Genomic DNA, 27671 nt, shown 5'->3' on the forward strand with positions numbered 1-27671 from the left:
AAATTCAATACTCCCTAAAATTATGTCTCATATCACCGTGTGCAGAGTTTGCACTTGGGAAAACACTGCATTAAACTAGTACATAAATCAAATCATGTATGTAAATCAGAATACGTGATTTGGGAGCAAAGATGGGTGAAGATTCTGAAAAGTTTTTAGCACTAAAAGCACACAAGAACTCTACTTGTAAATACTGGGACTGGAATTGGGTAGGACCCGTAGGTTAGAGCCAGCGTTGTGGCTTTAGACAGGTTTCTTGGCCTCTCTGAATCTCAGGACACTGAGGATCATCATACTATGCCTGTCCCACCTGCCACTTCGGATGACCTGAAGTCTTGGGAGGCTGTGCTGATGGTAAAACACTTTGTGACCATCAGCTATCCTGTTATCACCAATGTCCTCCCCAGCCTTCCTTCCAAATGGGTGACAAAGGGAGATACTGCAAGGGAGGGAGACTTTGCCTCCTTGGTGATTGGGTGTGGCTTTGGCACTGCTTGGGAGACCCCGATGGCCTCAGCCTGAGCTAACTGATGCAGGAAGGGGGCCAGGCGTCCTTTCTAACACCCCAGTTCGGTTTTCCCCTTGGCGTTGGGTTCCACGATACCAGGATCCTGTCCCATTCTCTGATTACACACGTTTCAGCATCTCCAGGCAAATGAACCATCTGCCTCCCAGTTTCCAGTAGCCGAGGAAGGTGGATATTTATGTTGGAAACGATGCCTTCAAGTTTTATTTTTAATGCTGTGACTTGATATTGGGGCTGTACACCTACACTGTGGCATTATAAACCATTCAGAGTGAATAGAGTCTCCACACATCACTTTTCTCCTGACATAACCCCCCCCCCCCCCCGAAATACCAAAAAACCCCACAGCTGTGGCAGCAGCAGCAAGAGCAGGGAACACGGCCTGTGTCACCACTAGAGGAAGAACCCAAGAGAACAGCTATCATTTATTTAGCACCTACTGGGTGCCAAGCATGGTGTTAAATGCATTATCCTCACGAAGTTCAATGCACAACATAATCCTGCAAAGTTTCCATAAGCCCCATGTTGTGGGTTAGCTTGTCCTACCTGAAGCAAAATTACACATCTTGCCCAAGATGAGACAGCTACAGGGTGCGGTCAGATTTGAACCCAGCTCAGGCTAACCCCAAAGCCCTTGGTTCCCTCCTCTGCTCTGTCCCACTGTGTAATGAAAACTTCTTTTTCTAAGGTGAGAATGTGCTGAGCATCCCCTTTCCAGGATACAGGCTGCAGGGAGAAATGTGTTAGTAAAGCTGAAGGAATTTTAATACTTCCTTTGCAGTCTGAGTGTTAATGGGCTTCAAGTCCCACGGTGGCAGTGACATCACTGGGCTGTCGGTGCCCAAACGGAATTTGTGGGTTTTTTTTTAATCTCCTGGACAGATGCAGGAAAACATTAACATTTGGCAAGTGGAAAGGGGCAGCAGATTTTTAGTTTCAAGCTCCAATGACATTTTAAAATATAAAAATATAAAGTTTCCAGCCTTTCATTTACTTTTGTGGGGGCTCTTTGGGGAAAGGAGAAGGTGGGGGGTTAATGCTGCATCTCTGGTGAGCAGAACAAAATGATCACAGTGAACCCTGGAAACGCAGTAACAGGCTAGGATGTAACTAGGGAACAAATGAAGAAATAAACTAAAATTAGAAAGACATTAAGTGCCCTGATGATGATTTTTATGTAATTTCCCAAGTACACAGGGCAACCTACAATATGAATTTCCTCATTATTAAGCCAGTAAAATCCAGCCGTAGGACCAATGCGCACATCAATATAATTTGTGCACCAACAAAGTGATTTTAACTGAGGTTAAGTGCCTTTAATCCAAAAGGTTTGTTTTAATGTAAGTTTAACATTAACGGGGAAATGAGAGACACACACAACAACAGAAACCTCTCATGGAAGTATCTAAGCATCCGTACAAAGCTCATTCATTCCATCCAATCGACCCATGGGGACATTCCTGTCTAAAGTATAAATCGGAATTTAGAGACTTTATAAAAAGCGGTTTTTAAGCTCAATACGCCCCAAATGAGAAGGTGTCAATGAGTGCTTAGGGACTCTTAAATTCAGAGATTATTCAATTGCTCTATTCTACAAGTACACTTATGAAACTGTCATAGGAAAAAATGCTGTGAAATAAACGCTAAACGGTATTCTCAAACAAAATCAAAGACATGCTTTGCCCGCCACTCAAAGGCAGGGGTCACGCACACCTAAGCTCAAAGAGCAACCTGAAGTTCCTTTGTGAATCAATGGCCAGTGGTCTTCAGGAAGAAAAGAAATAGAATGGGGGTGGCAGCCACAATACCTTGCAAAGTTTCTCTGTTACAGACACGGGGTGGGGGACACCCCATCTTCAAGGGCAGAGGACCATGGGAACTGGTCAAACGCTAGAAGTATCCAGGGCCCACTACTTTCCCCTTCATCACAGCGCATGGCCTAATTCTTATCTTCCGTTTGTCCCACTGGCCTCCTGACCCTGATGACTGTCCTATCCTGTCCCTGGATCCTCTCCTTTTGTCAATGAGCAACTCGATAGCCAAGGTGTAGCGAAAGTGAGCGAGCCCCAACCCCGCCATTGTCCACTGCCGCCTGCCCACCTGAACGGGGCCCCTGCCACGCAGAGTTGCACAAGATGCCCGCACCGGTCGAGCGTTTTCAACAGCAAACGCACGAGAGGCTGCAGTGTCTTCTAGCGGAGGGAGCTGGCGAGGGGAGGCAGATCACAGAAACGCTGTTGTCTAAACAGGATTAAAAGCATCGATTCTCACATCATGCCCGTGCTCTCAGTCAACCCTGATGTTCCTCTGATCCTGGGAGAAAACACAAACCCAAAGAAGCTGAATTACTTGTTCTGGGCCTGGATCAAAGAAGAGAATGGCTGAGAGCTGAACAGATGCACACCCAGAATTGTTCTGAGTCTGACAGCTTTTCAGAAAGTAAAGCCAGGGAGATGCTGGATTTGGCTGTCTTCAAAGGGCCACATTGAACCACGTGACCAACCTGTCACTGAGCAAAGCACCAAGCTACCTGGGACTACAGAATGAGGAAGACTGATCCTTGCCTTTTAGGGGTTTAAATCAAGCCAGGGCGCCTCCCTGGTGTGTGCACAATCACACTGTAATAAAGGTGGTTCACAGAGGTGTGTTCAAAGCACTACAGGGACATGGGGAAGAACGAATAACTGCCTAGAGCGCGGGGCGGGGTGGGGTCCAATGGAGGTGTCAAAGAGGAAGGGACATTACAGCAGCCTTGGGGCTCAGCTGAAGGAGGGGGAGGGGGAAGTCCAATGCCAGGGAACAGCCTCTGCGAAAATATGGAGGTATGAGGCTCGTGGGTCCCGGGGGGGCTGGAAGCTGCAGTGGCCATTGGTAGGAGATGAGTAGATGAGAGTGGGAACTGGAGAGGAGATCACACAGCAGCCATAAGTGGCATCCCGGCCTTTGGGTGAGCTACTTAGAGCAGAAGTAGGCAAACTATAGCCTTCGGTCTAAACCAGCCCTTCCCCTGCTTTTGTAAATAAAGTTTTATTGGAACACAACCATGCCCATTTGTTATCTATTTTCTATGGCTACTTTTGTGCTATGGCAGAGTTGAGTGATTGAGGGAGATCATAGGGCCCACAAAGCCCAAAATATTTTCTATTAGGCCCTTTAAAAAACATTTCCTGATCCCTGGCTTAAAGGTTTGAACTGTTTATTTGAATTTCTGTAACTGACTCAAATGCCTTCATCAGACTTTCAATCCTCCTACAGTCTCTAAGCAGCATCGTCTTAAAACTTCTCCTTCCCCATCTCGGACAATTAGCTGTTTATCTAAATCATAAGCTTATCCAGACATCTCATTCTCAATCCCAAATTTTGTCTTCATGTACTGTTTCTCTTTTTCATTTGTTGTTTTTATTTTAGGGCTTAGCCACATACTTGCCTGTGCTGACACTGGTATAAGCCTCCCGCCCCACCAGCAGAAGCTCATCACTCAACGCTGAGGCATTTTGCTTCCTTTGCCTCCTTCCCAAGTCCTTCATAAATTTTTGTACCACTTTTAGAATGCTGCTGAAAATCGATTTTTTTCACTTGCTGTTACCGCTTTCAAATTCCATGCTCTGACAAATAGCTATTCCTCTGTAAAAAGGCTCCCCCAGCCTTACAAACCCCTTGGAAAATATAAGGTATACCAACTTGCATTTACAGAAGAATGAAAAAATATTCATGCTTTTCTGATGGGCCACACTAAAGGATTTCTTTTCCTAGTAAATCCCCCTATACATTTAAAACCAAATTGGATCTATAAAAATTAAACTTGCACATAATTTTCCAGGGGTTTATCTCTAATATAGAGCAAGGAGGGTGATTATTGTTTTATTAATAACCACTGGCAATAAGGTGGAGTCGAAAAGGCAACTCAGAGTTTTAAAAGCTGCTTTCTATAGCATGCAGTGTATATTACTACCTGGGTCCAAATCCCCTTACTGTGTTACCCTGAGTAAGTTAATTAACCTCTCTGTGCCTCAGCTTCCTCATCTGCCAAAAAAAAGGGGGGGTGGGAAGATTTTAACTTATAGGGCTGTTGTGAGTGGCAAATGGGACCAAGTATTTGAAGAGGTGAACCCAGTTCCTGGCACATAGGAAACACCTTCTCTTAGCTATTACTATAATATGATTCTTAGGTTTCTTTCTTTCTCTCTCCCCATCCCACTCCCCCTCCTGCTCCCCTCCCCTCCCCTCCCCTCCCCCTTGCATCAGCATAAAGAATAAGAATATCCTGGCGACAGCACTGTGTGACCATCCTGGTGGACGCAACCTAGTTCCTGCCTCCTGCCTCTCAGGCCTCCCCACGCCGGGCCTGGTCTGGGCGAGGTGGCACTCAACCCTGTCTCCAGGGGCTGGCGTGTCACTCAGACCTGGTAATCACAGCAGCCCTCTCCCAGCCCAGCCCAGGGCAATCTGCTCCTAGAGGGGCACATGGCCTAAGTGTCCCTGGGCACTGGTGAAGTCCCCCTAGCTGCCCGCTAGACTACAGGCCTGGAGCTGCTGGTAGTTATCTTGACGGGCCCCAGGAAGAATCGTCCTGGAAGTGAAACCAACATGGCAAAAAACAGCTGTGACAGACGAAGAACATCGTCCCGAAAAGGAACACGAGCCCTTGGATCCAGCTGTGTTACCCTGAACTGTTAAGTTACACGTGCCGATTTATTTTTTATTTTTTTTAGCTTATGCCAGTTTAGCTGGGTTTTCTGTTACTTACAGTCAAAGAGTTCTGACACATAACTAACTAACTGCCCTGCCCTGTGACTACAACTGAATGCGGATCTTGCTACTCTTGGTATTGCAAAGGAAGCATGGCAAGGAGGGGTGGCAGGCGTGACCTGCAATCTTGGTGTGTCTTAGCCAGCTGGGGATCGCTGGGAAACCCGTTTCACCTTTCTGGGTCCTAGTGTACTTGTATGTCAAATGAGAGAGGTGAGTGAAAATCAATCTCTGAGATCTCTTTTCAGTTCTAACATTCCACGAGTCTCTATTATTCTTGGGTTCCTTTCAGTTATGTATATTGTGGTATAAATGGTTACCGATTCTCACATTTTCCTGCTTCCTCCTGTTTCAACTTTTAAAATATTCTATTAGAGCCTCTGTCCCTATACTCCAAGTGTTTATTTCTTTCCCTTCAATTGCCTTCTACAGAAAATATATTTATTTTTGTGTACTTGGGCATAATGATCCCATTTTCTTTCCATTTCTATATTTTTAAATCTAATTAAGGTGATACATTCCTTGAGAGTTGAAATTAGAGTTTTCCTGTGGGTGTAAACATTTTTTTTTTTTTAATTGCTAACCAAGTTGCCAGTTTTTACAGAGCAGCAGGATATGGGTTTTAAGTAATGTAAGCAGGAAATGGGTCTCCAACCCACACAAAATAAATGCAAAAGTACTGATTTTCCTTGAGTCCACATCTGGCTTACTCATTTATAATTTCATCTTGAACTGAAAGTCTCCCACAGAGCCACAGTGTGACACCCATGTTACGCCAAGTGTCACACCGAATGTCAGACCAAAAATGGAGCATTAGGTGATCATCCTGTGAGTCCCACTTGCACCTATAAATAATATGGCTATTTCAGATAATATCATGCTTTTCTCTTGAATGATAGGATGTGGGGCCTGAGCTAAGTGAATATTAGCTTCATATCTTCACATTCACTGATTTTAAGTAATTCAATAGCTCTAAAGTTTGGAGGGATCAAAAGGAGCTGGCATAAATGTGGCCAACTAATCCATCATCTAGAGAGAACCGTCCAGAGGAAAAAGACTCTCCCAAATGGGATGACACATGTAGGATGCTTTCCTATCTGATGACCCAGTCCATTCTTTTCTATCAGGACCCAAAATATGCACAAGACCCCAACCTCAACTGCCTTCATGGCTACTTCTTGGCAAATATAACAAAATGATCTGGAGGCAGAGGTTTCAGGGTTGGTTTGTTTAGCAATTCAATGATGCCATTCAGGGTGTGATTTCTCTCTCTCTTTCTGCTCTCCCATCCACACTGCCTGCTTTGCCCCACAGTGAACTTCCCTTGCGGGTGGAGAACAGCTACTCGTGGCTACTTGCCTCCTTGTTCATGTGCACTGGAAGGGAGGGCAGGTCTGTCTCAATATTCTAAGCATGAGGTCTTTTGTTTTGGCAATTTTATTTTGATAAAATTTCAAATTTGCTGAAAAGTTGCAAGAATAGTACAAAGAATTCCTGTATACCCTTCTTCCAGATTCACATTTCTTAATATTTTGCCACATTTTCTTTCTCTTTTTCTTTCTTTGCTACACACCCATCCATACACCCCCCCCCCCACACACACACACCCACACACAACCCTTGAACTATGGAGAGTTAGGGGCAGAAATGGGAACAAAAACATTCTCTTTCATGACAATAACCCAGTGATCAAAGTCAGGAAATTTAAAGTTGATACAATGCTTATTCTAATCTATAGTCCATATTCAAACTTCACTATCATAATAATGTCCTTTATAGCTATTTTACCTCTGATCTCGGATCCAATCTGGATTATGCATTGCATTTAGTTGTCATGTCTCTTTAAATCTGGAAGAGTTCCTCAGTCTTTGTCTTTCATAATCTTGACTTTTTTTTTTTAAGGGGACTGGCTATTTTTTGTAATGGAGCTATTTGCTTTCTTATTATTGAGTTTTATATATTCTAGATACAAGGCCTTTATCAGATGTCTGCAAATATTTTCTCCTAGTCTGTGGCTTGTCTTTTCATGAATTTCACAGTGTCCTCTGGAGAGCAGACATTTTTAATTTTGACGAAGTCTAATTTATCATTTTTTTCTTTTATGGATCATGAGCATGAGTTTTAAATTCATTCCCATTGGACTAGACTAGGTTACATGTTCACAGCATGAACCAATCACTGTGTCTGGGACATAGAAAGTGCTAATTGGCTTGAGTCAACTGAGTTGGTCCCAACCCTGAAGTGTAGAACTCTAAGAGGTAGAAAAGCAAATTAAACTCGGTACAGTTAGGATGCTGGGCAGGACACCAAGAAACATCCCCAGGCAGTGGCTCCCAGCAGAGAGCCCGTCTGCTAGGTGAGCACCCTCAGAGCCATGCTGCGTGGTTATGGGGCGTTGCCTCCCCAGTAAGCGTCCTCCTCTGTGGCCTCACTTCCCAGTGCCCAAATCCAAGAGCCCTTAACTGGTAACATAAGTCTTCAAACCCCACTGTGGGATTGTGGCTAAGACACCTGGCTTTTAGTCCCACACTCTTAGAGGGCAGTGATCATGTCTCAGTCATCTCCAGAGTCCCCTCACAGACCTAGCCCAGTGCCCAAGTCACAGTCTGCCTTTGCCAAATACCGGTGATGGGATGAATGAAACGAAAGCAATCCCATTAGGTGCTTCACCGGCACACATCCCAGCGTCTTCCTTAGGGCTGCCTGAACCAAGCCATTTGCCCACCAATTTCTTATTCCCTGCATTTGAAAGCATCAGAGAGAGAGTGTGAGAGTGAAGTATTGTGTACTCTGTCTACATTAAAGCACGTCTAATTCAAACCCCTATTATATGATGTTTATAGACCACTAATTTTTAATCTACTAAAGTGTGTTTTTTTTGCATTAATAAACTGTATAATTGTTTGGAAGAGTGGGTGGCTGGGAGAAAAGAAATCTACATCAAGTTTGGAAAAATGTCAACATGCCAAATTTCTCCATGCTTCTTCCACAACAAAAATTTTACGCTTTCTCCCCTCTAAAAAATTAGGGCAAATTATCGCTACTGTCAACATTCATGCCTCATTTTATACTCACCAGTACAAGCAAAACTCTTTATTCCCATTGTCAAGATGGGGAAATGGGGTCTCCAAGAAGCTGTGTGGTATGTCGGAGATACTATTGGCTCTGAAATACCCAGTGAGTAACTGCTCTGGAATACAAATCTGCCATCCACGACACCCAACTCCTATGTTTTCACCAACTGCCACTCAAGTTTTATCTAAAAAAATCCCCACAGTCATTCTATTTTCATGCCATCTCTGTTTACACCTGCCCTTGGCAATATATCATTAGTGTCACGTCTGAATTCCACATGCTGATGCCCCCATGACTCAATTTGGGAAGTGGAGCAAATCATATTTATAGATAAGGCAAACGGGAAAAAAGGTTTTGAGATCCACTTACATTCTTTGGACATTCCCACTTCAAAGCACTTCTGGAGTCGACAGTACTGGCATCGATTCCTGGTGACTTTATTAATAACACAGTTCTTATCTCGGTGACAAGTGTAAATCATGTTCTTCTGGATACTTCTGCGGAAGAACCCCTGCAAGTCAGCAAGCAAGAGAAAACTGAGTGAAACTACGGAGCTTCGTGAGAAATCAAAGGCAACCTTATCGATGCATTAATGGCTCGTTCTGAGTAATGAAGTGACGGCAGCAGAAATGTTAACTTAGTTAAGCCTGAAAGTCCTTGTGAAATATTAATAGTCGGTTCTCCCTTTTTTGCAAACCAGAGAGTCCCTTTTAATCAAAACTAGACCTGACTGTTATTATCTTGCTAAAGGAAATTAATACCAAGCTGATTCACTTGGAAAACATAATGCAGAGTTGGGTTCCCTCCAAACAGGCTAACTTCGTAAGTGGTTCCCTTGCCGGCCAGAATGATTTCAGATGAGTCCGCTATCAAGAAACCCAATATAAGAGGCACCAGATTTGCAAAAGAAATGATTTGATTAGGGACAGAATTAGATCTTTTCAAAGGAGTCTTCTCTGAGTTCTTTTACATATTTAACTCCTGTTATAATATTTAAAACAGGATATAATTTATAAAATGTTTAGAAAAAAATTATCCAGAAAATAAAACAGCAAAATGACTGCCTGTTTAATGGCATATTAGAGTTGGTCTTTCCAATATAATAGCCACCAATCACATGTGACTGTTTAAATCAAAATTAGTGGAAATTAAAAAAAATTAAAATTCCAACTCCTCATTTTCACTGGCTACATTTCAAATGCTCAATGGCCAGTGGCTACCACACCACACTGCACAGCACATATACACAGTATTTTCATAATTGCAGAAAGTACTGCTGGGCAGCGCTTACTACATCATTGACTGACAAGCTTACCCGAGTCATCTAATGCTCTTGAGAAATGTTACTTTGTTTGATTTCCTATTTACTACTGATTAGACCCAAACTCTGCAAGGATTGTAGAAGACTGGGAAATTACAGATAATAATTGTCTAGTGTAGGTACAAAGGATTTCTGCTTGGTTGAAATATACCCCCACAAATTACTGTTTTATTGCCATGTAGGGCATTCACGAGTTTTATATCTAACTTTGCAATCTTATGCCGGTATTCTTTTTTCCTTTTATTCCATCCGTCTGTCCATCCATCCATCCATCCATCCATCCACCCACCCTACCTATCCACCTACCTAGGACCAGTTTAGTCACTGGTTCCCTCATTAATGAGTTAAATAAGTCTTCAATGCGTGCTTACTGCATATTTGGATGAATTACTGTTTTTTAACTCTTTGAAAATTATATTTTGACAACAGAAGAGATGTTTGCTGATTTTTGTGAAGCACTGATGAAATACAGCAGGCTTGGGCTCCATGAGCACAGGTCCTGGCCTTCTCTTTGTCTTCCCCACTTCTAGATACAGCCCTGCAGACAACAGATAACCCAGCGATGCTGGCGAAACACGCAGACGGACGGACGGGGAGTGAGGGTGTACCCGCTGCCTTTCCTCTCTTCCGTTGCCCAACAAAAACCTCTATGTCACTGTGAGTATTAAAAGCAAGGAGTTTTACACTCTCAATTGCCATGTAACTTTTACCTACACGAGAAACAATTCTCTTGAATGGAAGAAACAACCATCTAAACGTGTTGAACGGCAAATAAGACTCGCCATCTGAGTTCAACTTTCCCTGTAGTACATTAACACTCCAGGAGCCAGAACTAAACACATTCAAAGCTAAAGCACATTAGCGAAGAAAGCTCATGTAGCACATTGTTTAGGATATTTACGTGGGCACCCTAGGATCTTAATGTCTAAATAAACATATTTTTACTGGCATGCTTCAACTGTAAACGCCTGGAAATCTTATTTAAGGTTACTGCTCCTGTCACATCCCAGACACATACATTTTCCAAGAAAACACAGTTTATTTTTATACCTCGGGAGCTACAAATATGCCCAGAATTGAAAATAACAGGTTGCAAATACTCGGAAACCCTCACTGAATCTGTGCAGAGTGGTCATCTCCAAACACATTTTTTTTGTGCAAAAAACCCCTACAGGACCCTTTTGGCTGCCACATGCACACACTCACTTTACAAAAGCTTCTTGCTCTCCTGCCAAAAACCACCCACCCAATGGAAGACCCAGTCTTTCCCGCATGTGAGAAGCAAGTGAGCTATGGACAGAGCTGACCTCCGTTTAAACACTGAATATTCAGCTCAGCAAATTCTCAGTGAGTGACCGTGGAGGAGAGAAAAACAACCTCACGATGCTGGGATGAAAGAAGAAGACAGAACTTTATATGTCACTAATTATCCAGTCAATGTGGTTCAGTAACAATGACAGCAGAAACTAAATAGGACTTCTTGGTTTTCCAAATCAGATTTTTGGCTGGATTTCAGGAGAAGGTCTAAGTTTCAGTAAATCATTTCCACCAAGGTAGAATACTTGCTGACGAAACTATACGCTGTGAGGTATTTTTATACCTGGGTCAGGCAAACAGAAATGCCCTGTAAGGCCAAAAAGTGGTTTCCGTTGTATGAATCCTCCTTGTCTCTAGTAGATATTGTGAACTGTTACATAAAACTGGCTTCCTCTCAGACCTCTGGCTTGAAGACCTAGTGAGTGTATGTGCGTGCACACATGCTAAGTTTTACTTATTTAATATTTTTGTTTAGGTTGACTCTTTTTATAGTTAACATTATTTAAAATGGAAACTTTTAAACTCTAGCTTAATTGGAAGACCAACCCCAACTGTTGGTATTAGAAGGCACTCATAAATAAAATGGAAGTCACACCAAACAATAATCAGATGTTATTTTACTTTCAATGGACACTGGATCTGCTAAGGGCTTAGAGCCTCAAGTCTCCTCACTCCTTGCTGAAAAGGGAGCTGGGTGGCTTATTTCTAAGATCCTTCCCAGCAATAAATTTCTGGGTTTCCCATGTGGAATCACACCAGGGAGTGACAAGTTGGGATGGCCTCGGAGCTGAGAATGAGGGAGTTCCTGTGGACAGAGATAAAGGCCAAGGAGGAGGAGGTATTGGAAGACTAAGGAAGGAAAGACCCTCCACCTGTGTGGGCAAAATGGCAATTTCCTGGGACTAACCTGGGGCTTAACAGACACCCATATGAGTGCTTTCATATGGTTTTTATCTTTATCTTGGAACTGAGTCTTCACAACACCTCTGTGCGGGACCTCAGGCAGATACAGGTAGCTAGATGGAAGCTGGAACACTTCACTAAATGGCCCATAAGCTCATGGCTGTCAGTCTTCAGAAAGTGTTCAGGTTTGGTTTTGACACCAAGTCTAGGGTTGCTGACACCACAATTTCACTCTTTCACTTTCCTGGGACATCTTTTTCTGAGTAAACCCAGAAAACTACTATTAGGTCTTCAAGATGTACATCACCTCCTCCACAATGCTCTCTCTGATAGATCTGAGCACACATGAATGCTTCTTCCTCTAAGCAACCTTGGTATTTTGCTTTCCCTTCTCTGTTACAACTATTTAAGTATGATATTGAAAATATTAAACAATAGAAATATCTACTTCTGAGGTTCCATGGGCAACATAGGGGAATGCCAGCCTGTGGCCAGTGGTCACAGCCTCAGGGAGCTAAATGGGATCATATATTTTCACATTAAGATGCCATGGTACCACCACCAAGTGTGACATCTTCCTTGCTGGGATCCAGGCCTCCTTGACAGAGGGGAAGAAAAGTCATGGGGCCCAGAACTAAGGTGGACAGTTTAGTGGGCTCCAATATGGTCTCGGGGCACTGCTTATATGGTTTCTCTGGAATCAAGACAGTGGGCGTGGTTAAGGGGAGGGAGAGACTCAAGGCAATGGCTACTAAACAACTGGTAGGAAAGTATTTCAATACTTCAACACCTAATAAAGTTGTATTGGTACATATCCCCAAGAGTGGGACAGATGCTGGCATACAGTAGATATCAATAAATAAACGTTGGTTGAATGTATGAATGAACTCCTCGGCCATAACCAAAGCCAGATGGACAGTCCTGGATGTATTATATCTTAATTCCATAAAAATTCTTCAATAGAAACGTATTCCTTGAGGGTGATATTATCTGTACCTAAGAAAACAAGCAACCAATGCTATTTTACTACGGTTTTGCAAATGTTGCCTTTGGAAAAACGAATATATGGGACACAGGGAAAACAAGAAAAAAAGCAACCAGATATCTCTGAGTTAATAGAAGATCCACTGATTTAAGTTGTAATCAGGTTAGCCAATCAGAACTTCTGTTGGTTAATCATGACTCTTGTTAATCAATCACGACTTTCTACAGGGCAGAAACAACTCTAAATCAGAAGGAAAGATAGTCTCTTTTAAAACAAAATATTCTCCTATACCTAAAAATCTAAAATTCATAATTCCCTGATGAACTAGTCTCAAAGCCCAAATCTATAGAGACCATGGAGAAACTAAAAGTGGTTTATGTCACTCCTTATTCTGATATGAGATGAAGTCGGGCCACCTTTTCTCTGCTAATACTCTCAGATCACTGCTCTAGGTCTTATAATGTCTTTTTCCCCCTATTCATGGAGCCTGTCTCACCTTCTGGTTTTCAGATGTTATCACACATCACATTTTCCACCTTCTCCCACAGAGGGTGAGTTTTATCAGTTTAGATATGGCCTAGTGATTAAGAATTAGGCTTTAGTTCAGGCACATGTGTACTTAAACTCTGACTCTGTCACTTACTACCTGTGTGATGTTGAGTGAGTTACACTAAGGCCTCAGTTTTCTATTCTGTAAAATAAGGACAATAAAAATATCTGCCTTGCCCTGTCGGGCATGGCTCAGTGGCTGAGCATCGACCTAGGATCCAGGAGATCGTGGTTTGATTCCCTGTCAGGGCACATGCCCAGATTGTGGGCTTGATCCCCAGTCGGGGGCCTGCAGGAGGCAGCCGGTCAATGATGACTCTCTCACCATTGATGTTTCTCTCTCTCTCTCTCCCTCTCCTTTCCTCTCTCTGAAATCAATCAAGATATATTTAAAAAAACAAAACAAAACCCTACCTCATGGGATGACGGAGTGTACCCAGTTAGGGAATGCATGTGAAGTGTTAGCACAATGCCCAACACGTAGCAAGTGCCCAGGAATGGGATCTATGGTTATTGACAAAACCTCTTTTTTCAAAGCTTTCTTCTGAGTAATTTTCAATATACTTTATGTTTAAAACCAAGATTCCCGAGTAGGATAGAACACTCTGCTGGATCTCTGGACAGGACAGGCTGTCGTGGGTAGACAGCTTCATGATTCCAAAGGCCATCTCGATCTCTGCTGGCTCCTTCTTCCCTCCAGTGCCCATTAACTGGGCCTCTTGGACACACCAAGATACACGGCTGACCCTTGACCAACATGGCTTTGAACTGCATGGGCCCACTGATACAAGGATTTTTTCCCCCAATAAATATGCACAGTATTATAGATATATTTTCTCTCTTACAATTTTCTTAACATTTTCTTTTCTCTAGCTTACTTTAAGAATACAGTATATAAAACATATAACCTAAAAAATATATGTTAATCGATTGTTTATATTATCAGTAGGCTTCCAGTCAACAGTAGGCTATTCGAAGTTAAGTTTTGGAGGAGTCAAAAGTTATACTCAAATTTTCCACTGCATGGGTGGGTTGGTGCCCCTAACCCCCATATTGTTCAAGGGTCAACTGTATAAGGCATGGTTTCTGCCCTTTCTCAGTCCACCAGGAGTGGCAGTCAAGTGAACACAATGTAGCAGATGCGACACCAAGCACTGTGATAATTTTAATGGAAGCACAAAGTGAAAAAGTGCCCAGGATAGTGCCTGGGTGCATAGAGTAGGCACCCATAAAGACCATCAGAATCCGAAGGACTTAGGGGGTGAGAAAGCACAGGAAAGGGCCAGCGGTCCAGTTTAGCAGAGATGTGAATGGAATGTGTGTGTGTGAGAGAGAGCGAGCAAGAGAGACAGACAGACAGCTGGAAGACTGGACTGATGTTCAGATTGAGTAAGATCATGAAGACTACACAAGGCATTTACTGGAGAGGCATTTCCTTTTCCGTACAGGAGAAAGTTAGGGTCAGAATTATATTCTGCCAAGATTATTCAGAAAGCTGTGAATCACTGCTTTCCTCATGCTATTTTTTTACACATAATAAAGTAGATAGTGAACTCTGGGTATCAATACAAACACCTGAAACCCCAAGCCTGCCCTCAAATCTGGGCAGAAATGTAGACCAAGATGCCTTGATTTCTGAAATAACATTGCAATCTGCTGATGCATGTTGAATTATAACGTTGTGAGAATTCATACCGCGGTGTTTTGAATGGAAGTTGCTTTTTAGCATCAAAACCACTGACAACAGGTTTCACATGTGCAGAATGCGTCATGATCATCTGAAGAAAGGCACAGAGTAAAAACTATTTCTTTTTTTAAAAATAAAGGCAACTTGGCACTATATTAGTCATAAAAAGCATTGGCTCAGAAGAGATTCGCCCCAAAAATAGTGTGGGAGGCACATCTGTCTGAGTTGGGCTTTTGCAGAGTTAATTTCTATTCCATGTAAAGTTCAAAAGGGTAATTTCTCCTGCCAGAGGGAAAGAAGAGAAAGAAAGTAGGGAAATCAGTTCTGTCTTGGTCATTAGAAGAAAAAGATTTCAATCCCATCTCAACCAAAAAGTAACCAGGTGGCTGCCCCAAATAGCCCTTCACCCCGGCCACAGGCTGGAGCGCAGTGCGGTGCGACCCCAGGCCTGCATGGAGCTGCGATTCCCATTTCCAACCAGACGCAAAGCAGCCGCCAGTAGGAGGTGAGTATGGAATAATCCCATCACAGCCACTTTGGGAAACAGTTTTCAGACCAGGAAACACGTTGCCTTAAACAAACAAAAAACACCCTCCGGAGTGAGTGGAAGTCTATGCGTGACAACGTCTAAAAAGTTATTAATAGCAAGATTTGGGAGGGAGAAAGAGAAAAGTAAAGACCTTTTCACCCCATTGAAAGACAATGGGTAAGAGGGAGGGAGAAAGTAGAAAAACAGCCTCCTGTTCTGATGAGAGACCTAGAGTTTCCTCCTGAGCCTGGAGGGTGGGCATGAATGTACCACAAAGGACACCGAATCAACCCAGTTAGGGAGGGGCCGCACTCTGAGCCACAAAAAAGAAAACAAGGTAAGATTCTTACTCTAAACAAGAAAGTTGAGAAGCTGAGTTCTCCCAAGGGATAGAGGCTTAGAATTGTTTATTTTTTGTTAAAAAAAAAAAAAATGTGCACCAGGACAAGGCCTCACTGTTAAGAATTTAGTGAAGATGAATGGATGACAATAGTGAAGATTGAGTGCTCTGGTGTCTAACAGCCATGGCTCCTATAATCAGAACAAGTGATTTCCCTACTTTTATTCTGCAGCGCCTCTTGCCTGCTAACTGGGAAAAATCTCTTCTGTCCTTTCCTTTTGAACCTGACCATGTATTTTAGGCCTAAACTGCCTCCTTTCAACTTCCTCGGACCAGAAGTTTCCTTAGCACGTTCACTCTTGCCTAGGTTAGAAAAACGAGCCTTTATTTTGGGAGATGCCCGGACAGATGGTTCTAAAGAAGGCAATGACTACAGAATTAGCAAAAACATCGTCTCCGTGAGAACTAATCTTTCCGGAAGAGTGTGATCACGGCATTTTCCTGGACTTTGTCAGGTGAAGCCCTGAGAGCTCAACCTCTGCTAGACCCAAAGGCCAATGCTCTCAATCCTTTTAATCCCCAATTAATTAAAACTCCCTGGGAATACTGATGAAAAGGCAGCCCAAGTTCTTAACTGAGAACCTGAACTCACAACATCAGAGATCAAGGCCTAAAATGCCAAAGTTTAGATGGCCCAGGAAGGGCAGTGAGCCAATGCATTCAGGTCATGATGTTCTTTACTTTAGAGGAACACAATCCAGGGAAGAAATGCTACTAGGTAATATAAACTGAAAACCAGCAGCAAAGCCAGTTAATCAGTTCGCTAAAGTATTTTTTGATTTAGGTTAAAAAAGAAAGTCTTTTTTGTATTTCCAACACATGACCTTGTTTAAAATAATCATATATTAAAGTGACCGGCTATCCTATAGGTCTGATTATTATAACCGCTAATTGGCAGGCAACTAATCCATCAGGTTTTATGGTCAGTAATCTCCAAACAAAATTTTGGGGTAGAAAGTTTCCTAAGGCAAGGAAACGCTTTTAGTTAAACCAGCTCTTTTAAAAAAGGGACCAGTGACAGGCAGGGCCAGCTTCGGGAGTGTGCAGCCTGTATTGTCACTAAGGGCCCCGTACTTAGAAGCACCTCATGTATGGTTTATTGCTCTGTAGTCAATGTCTTGAAATTCTGAATCTTTGAAACAAGAGGCAAGCATTTTCATTTTGCATTGCTTCTTGCAAATTAAGAAGCAGTCCTGGCTCTAGAATACCATCTATAGCAAAGGTTTCCAGCCTTTTTCCTTCGTGAGGATATGGAAGTCTTGGATAGCCTCTCTTCGCCTCTGGTTGACCTTAATGCTAGTTTTAAGATTGTAGATCAGACAGAGTTAAGCAAGTCTACCGCAAGCACACTGTCCCCTCAGGACCCCCCTGGAAGCTTCAGAGCAATTCCATGACCCCAGCAAGAACCGGAAAGAAAAGCCATTCAGGAGGTATTTTATGTTCTACTACTGGACTTTATTTCCCACATGCATAATGGCCTTTGGAGGGGACTGGGAGGAACAGGGAGAATACAAAGAACTTTTTCAGAACTGGATAAAATTTCCTCCCTAATAGCATATATATTTAGGTGCAATTTCGGGAGGGTGCTCAGCAGCTCATTCATAGACCTCTTAGCTGCCTCTGACCCCCACTTGGGAGCCATCTAAATAAAGAGTGAATTAGAAATAGGGGGAAGATTGGGGGTTTGAGAAGTTAATCTGTTATCCAAAGAATTTCTGTACAGCAGGTTAAATATTATAAATACAGCTTGGGGGCCACTTCCCCTGTTCTCAAGGATCTGAGTTGAGATGTGGCAGAAAAAAAACTTAAGACAGGAAAAAACTAAAATGGATGATTTCACTGGGCTCCATGTAGCTTTCTTTAAATCTGGGCTTGAGAATTTAAACCAACTAAAGACATCTGTTTTCTAGATTACTTGGGTCAGTTATTTTGTGCCCTTCCATGGCGAAACCCATAGTTACCGATTTATTATCAGGATTACTCTAAATATAACAGGGCAAAAAGCCAATGCATTTTAAGTTTTTTAATTCTCAATTATTTTACTGAGAAAATGCACCAAAATAGCTCCTAAGCTACAGCCCAGAAGTTAGCAGACCCCAGCTGCTTTGCACATTAATTACTAAATCTCATCTGGCCCCAAATTAAAGATTCTCATCTGGACTGAAGAGGGGGAAAAAAAGGTAGGCAGAAGAAAACAGAGCCAAAACGTGCTCAAATCTATTTAAACTCTGCAGAAGAGCATGACTTTTAAAATCTCTTTTAGAAGTTTGGTATGCAACATTTTGCCATCAACAAAGCTAGGACTTAGCTCTGTCATAACTGCAGATTGATGACAATGTCCATCACCACGGCAACCGCATATCACATAATTCAAAGGCCTTTCACAGGCACCAATAATTATGATGTACTTGCATTGTTTCATGATGTTAAAAGGGACCTAAATTAGAAAAAAGAGAGATGCTTGTCCACAATTTGTGGTCCTTTTTCCAAGTTAATTTAATTTTCAATGTCATTCTGAGATCTTCTCACTCAAGCTTTTTCTCACTCATTTTAAAAGTGGCTACATCCTGAATCTGAAGTGAAAAGAAATCAGAGGAGGTATGAGTAGAAGGGAAGCCAGTCGGGCATTTACACTGAAGTCTTCACGAGCCAGACAACTAAAATCATGGGCATTTACTGGATGTCGCCTTCTGTTTCTCTGCTCTGACAGTGCAAAGATCTCACTAACAGTTTATGGAGAAAATATTGCTTAAGCTCCAGCTTTCAAAATGGATTCTGTCCTTGTATGGAAAAGCCATGGTGACTCCGGGCTAAGACCTGATCCAGTGAATTATCCCAAATCCACAGAATGGTTTAGAGTCCGCCTGCCCTCAAAGTTGCACATGCCCTTTGCCCAGTCATAGTTATCCAGGACCCCAAACCTAGAGTGTTCTCTCTCTCCTCTGTGCCATGCTATTGCCTGTAACTCAAAAGTCCTTTCCCTGCTTTATCCTTTGGTTCCCACCTGCTGATGCTCCAAGATATAGCCCCCAAGAGGGGTCAGGCACCCGTGAATGCCGACCTCCCATCCTAGTATATCCTGTTGCAACATTCATTCTACAACATTGCAATGACTGATTTTTGTGCCTAATTTTTCCTCCAACAGGAGTCCTTTGCAGGGAGGGATGTATCTTAATCATCTTTGTGATGGAACATGAGCAAGGTTTATAATTTAAAAATAACACGTCACAAGTTATCTTGCCTTTTAAATATCATATGGAGATTCCGTGTAGAAGGGAAGGGAGGAAATGAAAGGTCAACATAGAAACCTAAATTCAATAAATATAACCACCAACCAAATTCCTTAAATGTAAGGAAAAGGGAAAAGGGAAGTTATATTTTCAACAGTGAAATTCTAGTATCATAAATTCAGACAGAAATACTAACTTCATGATTTATCCCAACCTCCCTTCTTTCTGATTCCAAATTAGCAAGAAATAGGCTCAAATTTCACCCATAGCTCCTATTTCTTGATCTTTAAAATTCAAGTTGCTATATTATGTCAGCACGGTGCCAAGACTTGAAATTAAATAGGTCCCCAAAGTAAAAGGTAAAGCTCTTTTAAACAACATGAACTTGCTCACAATTAGCACATTAGAGCTTTTACCTAAGTACCATGTGTATAAAAATACACGCCAGCAGCTACTGCTGTTTTGAGGGAACTTGACTTTTCTCCTTTCTATACTGATCTTATAAGAGAAAATCGGGCAGAATACACGCAATTAAGTTTTTAAGTGTTTCTTCTCCGCTTTTCCATTTCATACCTGACTTTAGATGCTAAAGAGAATGGCAGCCTCTTGATTCCACCAGAGAGAAGGGGGAAAGATGGTCCTCGTAATAAAAGAGGTACCTGCCAATTAGTTAGATTGTACTTCAGTTTTCAATTAAAGGCAGCCTAATGGATGTAGGGGGACCTGTTTTATTTTCCCTGACAGAGCCCTTATTTTTAAACTCAGCTTCATTTTCCAAAATTGCTGGCTTTAGACAGAAGAAACATATATCTTGAGTGAAAGCGGTACGTTCCTCTTGTATTTCCTGTATCAAAATTACATTTTTCTCCTTGGTGGCTACTTCCCAACGCTTCCTGCGGCCCAGGTCGGGCTTGTTTAAGGGGTGGCCGTGCCTGATGTGCCACCTGCTCCAGCAAACGGCCCAGCAGACCCGCCTCCCCTGCTCCCTGGCCGGGAAGCCTTGCCAGGGAGCTGGGAGGATGTTTTGTCCTATTTCTGCTCTTTTCAGATGGTCATTCCATGAAACTGCATTTACCCTCCGAATTTTCTCCAGAAAGACAAACAAAATAACTTTGGTGGGCGTGTTTATTTTGAACTCATCTAAAAGCACTTCAGTCTCTCTTAAGCATCCGCCTGTGTATGGAACTGGGGAATTATGCCTCTCAGATCAAACAGGACTAGAAATTTCCTTGGATGTGTTTGGCCTTCATCCTTGGAACACACACGTTCAGGATTCATATTTTTACCCAGAGTTTTCTCCAATGAATAATTAAAAGATGTCCAGAGGCAGGTGTAGGGAAAAGAGTTGGGCCCCCAGAAATCCTCACCAAGCTACATTTAACCACCGAAGGACTGAAAGGCTTTTTGTAAACAGCTTAGCAGTTTTGTTTCTGTGAGACAGCCCTGTCCCTAGACTTTGGGGATTTGTGGGGCAATTCCCTTTACTGCCACCAGCAGCTGGAAGAATCCTTCAGGACTGGATCAACCACCCGCTCAGGACTGGAAAATAAGTTGTGAATCACTTCGTCCTGCTAATGTGAGATTTAGCCTGTCTATGGGGGAAGGTAAAAGGCATCACTTATTAATTCCTATTTGTTTTTAACATCACCTGAAGTTTACTCGGCTCAGACCAAAGACGGCTGCGAGAGACACATTAGGACTGAGCATCACACCTTAGCGAGCATTAGAACAGACCTTGTGAAAACACCAGGCGGTGCCACAAAATCATGCTTTCATCCTGCCAAGAAAACGGAAAGGGCTTTCAGGGGCCCCTCACAAGGAGGGTCTGAATTAATTTGTAATTTCAGGTTTCCAAATGGCTTTTAGGAGCTTGCTTATCCAAAGCATTTCAGAGCATCATCCCCTTTAATTTTTAATTTTTATCCACGCGCTGTGCTCCAAAAATATCCCGATCTGAATCATTGCCCCTCATCTTGTTATCTTAATGGGGGAAGGGTAGGGTGTCACGCCGCCCATTCCGCATTAAGTGTCCTCATTTACAGATGGCAAAAGAAAAAAAAGTGCCGGGCGTAAATTATTTAAAATCTATTGTATCAGTGTGTGTACTGTAAGCATTCACTACCGGCAAAGCAGACAGATTATTTTTCACTTTTAATTGTGTTGCTACCTTATCTGCTCTGTGGAAAGTGGAGAGTGGTATGTGAAACCACCGCTCACGCCGGGAAGCCGAGAAGCTATGGGTCTATCATTTAAAGCCAAAGTCACCCACTTAGTGGACGTGCCTCTAACACGCTCCAAAGGAAGGGGAATGTGCGGTTGCTCTTTACGTTTGTGATGCGTCTATTACCGGGCCACGTACGAATGAAGCTAACACGGAGCGGGGTTCCCTAAAGAAGCTCTTAGCTGAGGAACCGGTGACAGCAGCCCCTTCGCGTCACCGCCCAGGCACAAAGGCAGCCATCGTGTGTGGGTGAGAAGGGGCATCGCCCTCCCCCGTCTGCCCTCTAATCTCAGGCGTGCTGTAAAGCACGAAATCATAAATCGGATGAGATCCTCTCCAGGTGTGGGTGAAGACCCTGTCCTAACCTGAAGCAAATCTTTAGCACAATGGAAAGAGATTTAGATAATAAAGTTACTAATCACTGATTGCGATAAAATTATACATAGGATGCAAGGATGCGGTACTGGGAGTTCAAACGGAGCCCTGATCGCTCCCGTCCCTTTTGACCCCCGAAAACTAGCAGCAAGAAGTGCCCACAGGTACGGGGTACATCAGCACGTTGCCCAACGTATGTCACCATTATCTGAATTTAAAATACCCCTTCCAAGCACAGCAACTCGCGAATTCCTTTTGGTTCGTTGACAGATGAGCGGTAGAGTGTATACAGACAGCGGCTGGAGCTTTTTCTGATGTAGTTTTATTAAGTTGAAGACTTGTCATAACTCTTTTGTATCCTCAGCACCAAATCCGGTACCTTATCTGGCTTTTGGGAAATATTTGTGTATATGAATGGGTGGGAGGCTGCACGGGGAGTGACTCAGGTCCCCAAACTTCCTCTGCAGGGTGGTGGGGAGGCCGAAGGAAAAAAGGACCCGAGTGGAAGTCCCAAGGGCCGGGAGCTGGTTTTACGCTCTGCCTTTAACTGGCTCTGGGGCCCCAGGCAAACTTGAACTCCTCTTGCGATTCCATTTCACACATTTGGAACGATCTCTACACGCCTTCCAGCGCTGACACCTGAGATTTCTACGCGTCTGGACAAGGAGACGACCATTCTCATGTCCCCAGTGTGAGCCTCAGGTCTGTACCTTTTGTGATGTGTCTGGCTCGGTAAACGCAAGGAGGCGGAGAGAGCCCAAATATGGGTGCTTTTCGCACCGAGTCAAAATCCAGCAAACGGACAACTCCCAGCAAAATAACCAAATCAATACCGGGCCACAGAAAATGAACTGCACCCCATGTGACATGTGTGAGTTTCATTTCCACACTGTCAAATATAATTTGTGGCAACCCACTTCAGTGAAAGCCAAAAGTTAGTCACCACGCTGTTCTTACTCTCCAAACCTCAGCACCCCAATCCAGTGTGAGCTTCAGACTGAACTCCTGACCTCGCCGGCAATTATCCCCGGAATCTAGACAGCCCCTCATCACCTCCAGCCAGCGTGCGAGAGACGAGGCAGCCAGGAATGTTCTGCCTCTGCTCCCGAAGGGCACCAGAGCGAGGGCGAGGCTCCTGCCTTCCTTTCCATCTGGTTTCTCCAATAAAAAGGAAAAAAATAGATGGAAATGAAAAGTATACAATTAAAAAAAATTACATTTAACTTCCTTTTGCTAATGTCTGTAAGATGATTTCTGGCCTGGCAGGAGATTCCAGATGGGCTGTATAATGAATATAATTTAATACGAAAAACCAGAGTTCAAAGGAACACATTTTTCCAAGTCAGGAGGTAGTGGGTTGTCTCACACTGTTTAATGCAAAACACCGGGACAAATCATTGCGTTTCTTTTCTTATTGCAGATTGGCCTTTAAACCCAATATCAGTGTGGCCAGACCCGAAGCCATCAAAACCAGAAGCGATCCCCCTCCAAAATGGGGCCGGCTCTGGTGCTCGCTCACCCAAAGGGCCAAAGACCACTAACCACGCCATGTGTTTTCCTCTCGGGTCTCAGGATTTATACCACCAATTAAGGCCATAATGAGTGCCCCAAGTTGACCTCCTAGGAGCAAGAATTAATTAAGCACAGTATTTCTTAGAAAGAATGACATTTTTCCAAACGAGTTACATAAGGTAGCTGTATTTCCTGACATTACTGAGCTGCTGTGGACAATCCTTAATTGTTAACACCAATAGAGCATCCCAGGAATGGGGCTTAGTTTATGTTTTTAATTTGACAAGAAAACAGTCTTTACTCGCATCCTTACTTTGGGGGCAAAGAGAACGTTCTGAGTACACTGTGGGTAGAAACACAAAGTTACTGGCATCACTGGGACACTGGCACTTCTTTTCATTATTGATATTGCCACAAAAGAAGGGAGCCAGGGCTCCTACTTACCTTTCCTCCTCAGCTTTCAAAAACAAAGAGCTGTGTTTTGAACCTCTTTGCTCCCCCAAAGTTCTTATGATTCTATACATTTAGTAATCAAGCTGTTTTAAAAGGCTAAGGCTTCTATTTTGTAAACTACACCTAGGGGGTTTAAGCCAGGGCTTGGCCGCTGTAAGCCTTTCGGGCTGTGGACCACATAGTCTCTGCCGCAAACCCTCAGCTCCGCACGGGGACAGCGGCCCCGGGCAATTCCGAATGGACGGGCCTGGCCGTGTTCTGAGACCACTACTCATAAACACCGAATCTGGTTTCACCCCACTGGCACGTGTCATAAAATAGTCTATTTAAGATTTTTTTTTCAAACTTTTAAAATGCAAAAAGATATGCATTGCTTTCGGCTGTACAAAAACAGGTGGTGGACCAGGTTTGACCTGTGGGCTGTAGTTTGGCAACCTCTGGTCTAAAGCATATGTGTATTTTTAAGTAGTCAGCGAGGTCTGAGAAAACAGGATCTCTGTCTGTCTCTCTGTTTCTCTTTCTCACACACACGCATTCACAGTTAAACACAAATACACCCTAATTACCAACATCATGGTCTCTGGCACCGCTGATGTAGTACAGAAAGAATGTGGCTTCGAGCGTGTCTCTTTAGTGCTGTGAACCAGAATATGAAGGAAATCTGCCCTGAAGAAGCGTTATGAGGGTGATGGAAGGAAAGACCTCCTTGCTCATGGAGAAAATTCCCACTCTAAATCAGAAACCAGGTCCTCGCTTCCTTGAAGGAGTTAAGGCAGCCAGCTCAGATCTGCAAATCCCTGCAGCCTACTTGCCAATTAATGTATTTAACTCTAAAGAGCAGGGCCTTTTTCATTTGGTTCATCCATCACTCATGGAACATTTTGGAAGAAAATATTAGGATTTCCAAATAACTTTATAGCTCTGTAAATTGCCAACATACCATCTGCAATCGAATTAACATTTATAACCAAACTGAAATAATAAATAAAGCAAATTATGCTGCAAATATTCGCGAGTGCCCAATATGCACTTGAGAACGATAATTAGCATTTGATAATCACGCTTCATTTTCTTTACCCAACTCCCTGTCACATTAATGATAAAATATTTTAAACTGTGCTCTATCAGCGGATGGCAGAACAGTCTCTACATTAGCCATTCACTAACACGGAGAATGAAACAGTTTGTGCTGCTGACATTATGCATCCAGAGAAGTTTTACTCCTAATCACATTCTCCAGTCTCCCTGGCTCTTATCTCTGTTTTTATTTTTATTTTTCCATACTACCAAAAAAAAAAAAAAAAAAAAAAAGAGCCCAGGACACCACGGTTTTATTTGTACCACCTGAAGCTGAAGCTCTGTAAGAGCTAAGGGTGCACATTCTTTCACCAGTAGGGGGAAAAAAAAAAAGAAATATGATTTTAAAATGTATTATGCTCCTCTGATCTAAAAAAACTGAAAGGGGTCTAGAGGTCAAGAAGCTTAAGTCACTCAAATGGAATAACTCTGGTCCTCAAATAATTCCTTCCGAAGTTCTCTCTCATTATTATCTGACATCCTCGACTGTGGTTTGTGCAATTTTTTCCTAGCTCCAAACAAAAATTAACTTGACCAAATAAATCAGTAAAGAATAAACACACACATATATGTATTTTTTTCACTGCACCAATTAGCAAAATTTCCCCAAAGTTTCCCATTATCTCCTTCCAAAACCACTTCTTTAAAACAATTGCATCCAGATGCTTTGTTGATCCCTTTCTGCCTTGTGCTCCCCCCCCCCCCCCTTGACATTTCAGGGTTTTCTCACTGGGCTGCTTGGCTCTGTGTGTAATTCCCACATCTCTTTGGTCCAAACTGAGATGTGTTATAAGTGTGAAAGTAACTTCCGATTCTGAAGACCAAGTAAGAAAAATAATGTAAATCTCTCAATAGTTTGATATGAACTCATTGTTGACATGGTAATATTTTGGCTATTGAGTTAGATGACATACATTATTGCAATTAACTTGTTTCTTTTTACTTTTTTAAAAATGTGGCTACTGGAAAATTTTAAGTTACATATCTAAGTCACATTTGTGGCTAACATTATATTTTTATTGGACAGTGCTGGTGTAGTGGGTCCTAAATGGAATGATGCCTGAAATTTTTTGAGTTCATGCTCTGTTATTGACCAAAATGATTATCACTAAGAGGCCAAATCAAGTAAAGCTTTTGATCAAATAAATCCTTCATGAGTCCCATCGGGCAACTCCAGGCATTTCAAAGAGCAGTAAGCCTGGTCTCAGCCTGCAGGCTATGCATAATCATATTTTTATTGCAATAAAGGTTCAATGAACCAGATGTTTACTTGGAGATAGAGGGAAAGTAGAAATCATTCTATGGGCTGCAGTGTGCTCAGCCTGCTCACCCGTCCAGGTCCTATTTTCAGGGGTTAAAACCCTTACTGTAGAGGTAGCATAGTGGTTGTGGGCTTGGCTCCTGCTGCTGGACTGCCTGGGTTCAAATCTCACCTCTGCCTGATATTCACTGTGTGATGTTGGACAAGTCACTTAACCTCTCTGTGCCTTGTTTCCTCGTCTTTAAAATGGGGAAAGTAATATTTTCTATCTCATGAGGTTGTTATGAAGATGAAAGGAGCTAACAGATTAAGAGCCTAAAAAACATAAATACTCAAAAACAGTAGCTATTATTATTGCCTGTCCACCTTTAAAGGTAGACAGCAGCTTACACGAGGCAAATGGAAGTGGCAGAAGGTGCTAGTGAAGCTGAAACCAAAAGTAAGATGAGACCACGAAAAAAAGAAAGCTAGATGTAGGAGGTGAGAAGAAGGGGGAAAAGTCTGGGAGGTACCAAAGGTACAGGAAGGCGAGGGTGAAAAGAAACACTGTCCCGCTAGGCTCCTTCACACGAGCATGCCTGTCCCTCGCTGAGCTTTTCACTGACCACGACTCACAGGTTGCACATGCCAACCCAGGGAAATACCTTAATTTTAACAATTCGTAATTTGCATTTCAGGTTAAAAGGAAAGTACATGCTGTGGGTTTCTGGACTAGCTTTTTTCCCTTAATGTAAAATTTTTCATATTTTTAATCGCAGGGAAGAAATTCAAAAAGCTTCGTTCTCTCACTCCCATCAGTGATATCTTCTTAGCATCCAAAGCAGAAAGTGCAAACTGCTGATCTGCAAGCCAAAAGACATGTTTATTTTGGCTCAGGCGGTGGAGGCCCGCACAGTCTTTTAAAAACTTTAAAATGTGTTGCCAGCATTTAAAAAGTAGGAGATTTCAATTACAAAAGAGGTTGGCTTAATGTTTCTGCTTAATATTGTCTTGATTAATCATTGTATGGTCAGAGGGTTTTCCAGGAGTGAAATGTCTTAAGAGAACCAGACAAGATCTTGAATAAACCACAGTCCCCAAGTCATAGAGTGAATCACTTAAAGTATTGGAAATCCTGGGAAGGCTAGTCCCAGTTTCCCATAGGGCAGTGGCTCTCAAAATGGGGTCCCCAGACCAGCACCCCACATTACCTGGGAGCTCATTGGAAATGCAAATTCTCAGGCTCTATCCCAGACCTCCTGGGGGTGGTGGTGCAGCAATCTATAGTTTAACAAGCCATCCTGGTGAGTGGGGCCCATGCTGAAGCTTGAACTCCATTAATACACAGTAGCAATCAATGAGGAGATAGCTGCTGTCTCTGTCACACTCCCCACCACTCTCTATTGTGCCAAATTAGCTTATCTCCTGGTCCTCCTGATAAGGAACCCAAATTCTCAACTCCAAACAGTAAAAGTAAATACAACTGCTCGATGGGGCTAATTTTTGCAGAAAATGATCAGGT

The 27671-nt window shown here is 42.8% G+C and overlaps 1 protein-coding gene across 4 annotated transcripts in view; it reads right to left on the bottom strand.

The window, feature by feature from the left end:
• The window catches only part of RARB (retinoic acid receptor beta), a 549550-nt gene that overhangs the window by 61014 nt on the left and 460865 nt on the right, over positions 1 to 27671 (bottom strand). For all 4 annotated transcript variants that reach the window (XM_016198793.2, XM_087824916.1, XM_016198795.2 and 1 more), the window contains one exon: positions 8720 to 8861. In XM_016198793.2, the coding sequence (XP_016054279.1) occupies positions 8720 to 8861 (142 nt within the window). The remainder of the gene's footprint in view (positions 1 to 8719; positions 8862 to 27671) is intronic.

Source organism: Miniopterus natalensis, chromosome 15, assembly GCF_054644295.1.
Source record: "Miniopterus natalensis isolate mMinNat1 chromosome 15, mMinNat1.hap1, whole genome shotgun sequence".
Classification (NCBI taxonomy): Eukaryota; Metazoa; Chordata; class Mammalia; order Chiroptera; family Miniopteridae; genus Miniopterus; species Miniopterus natalensis.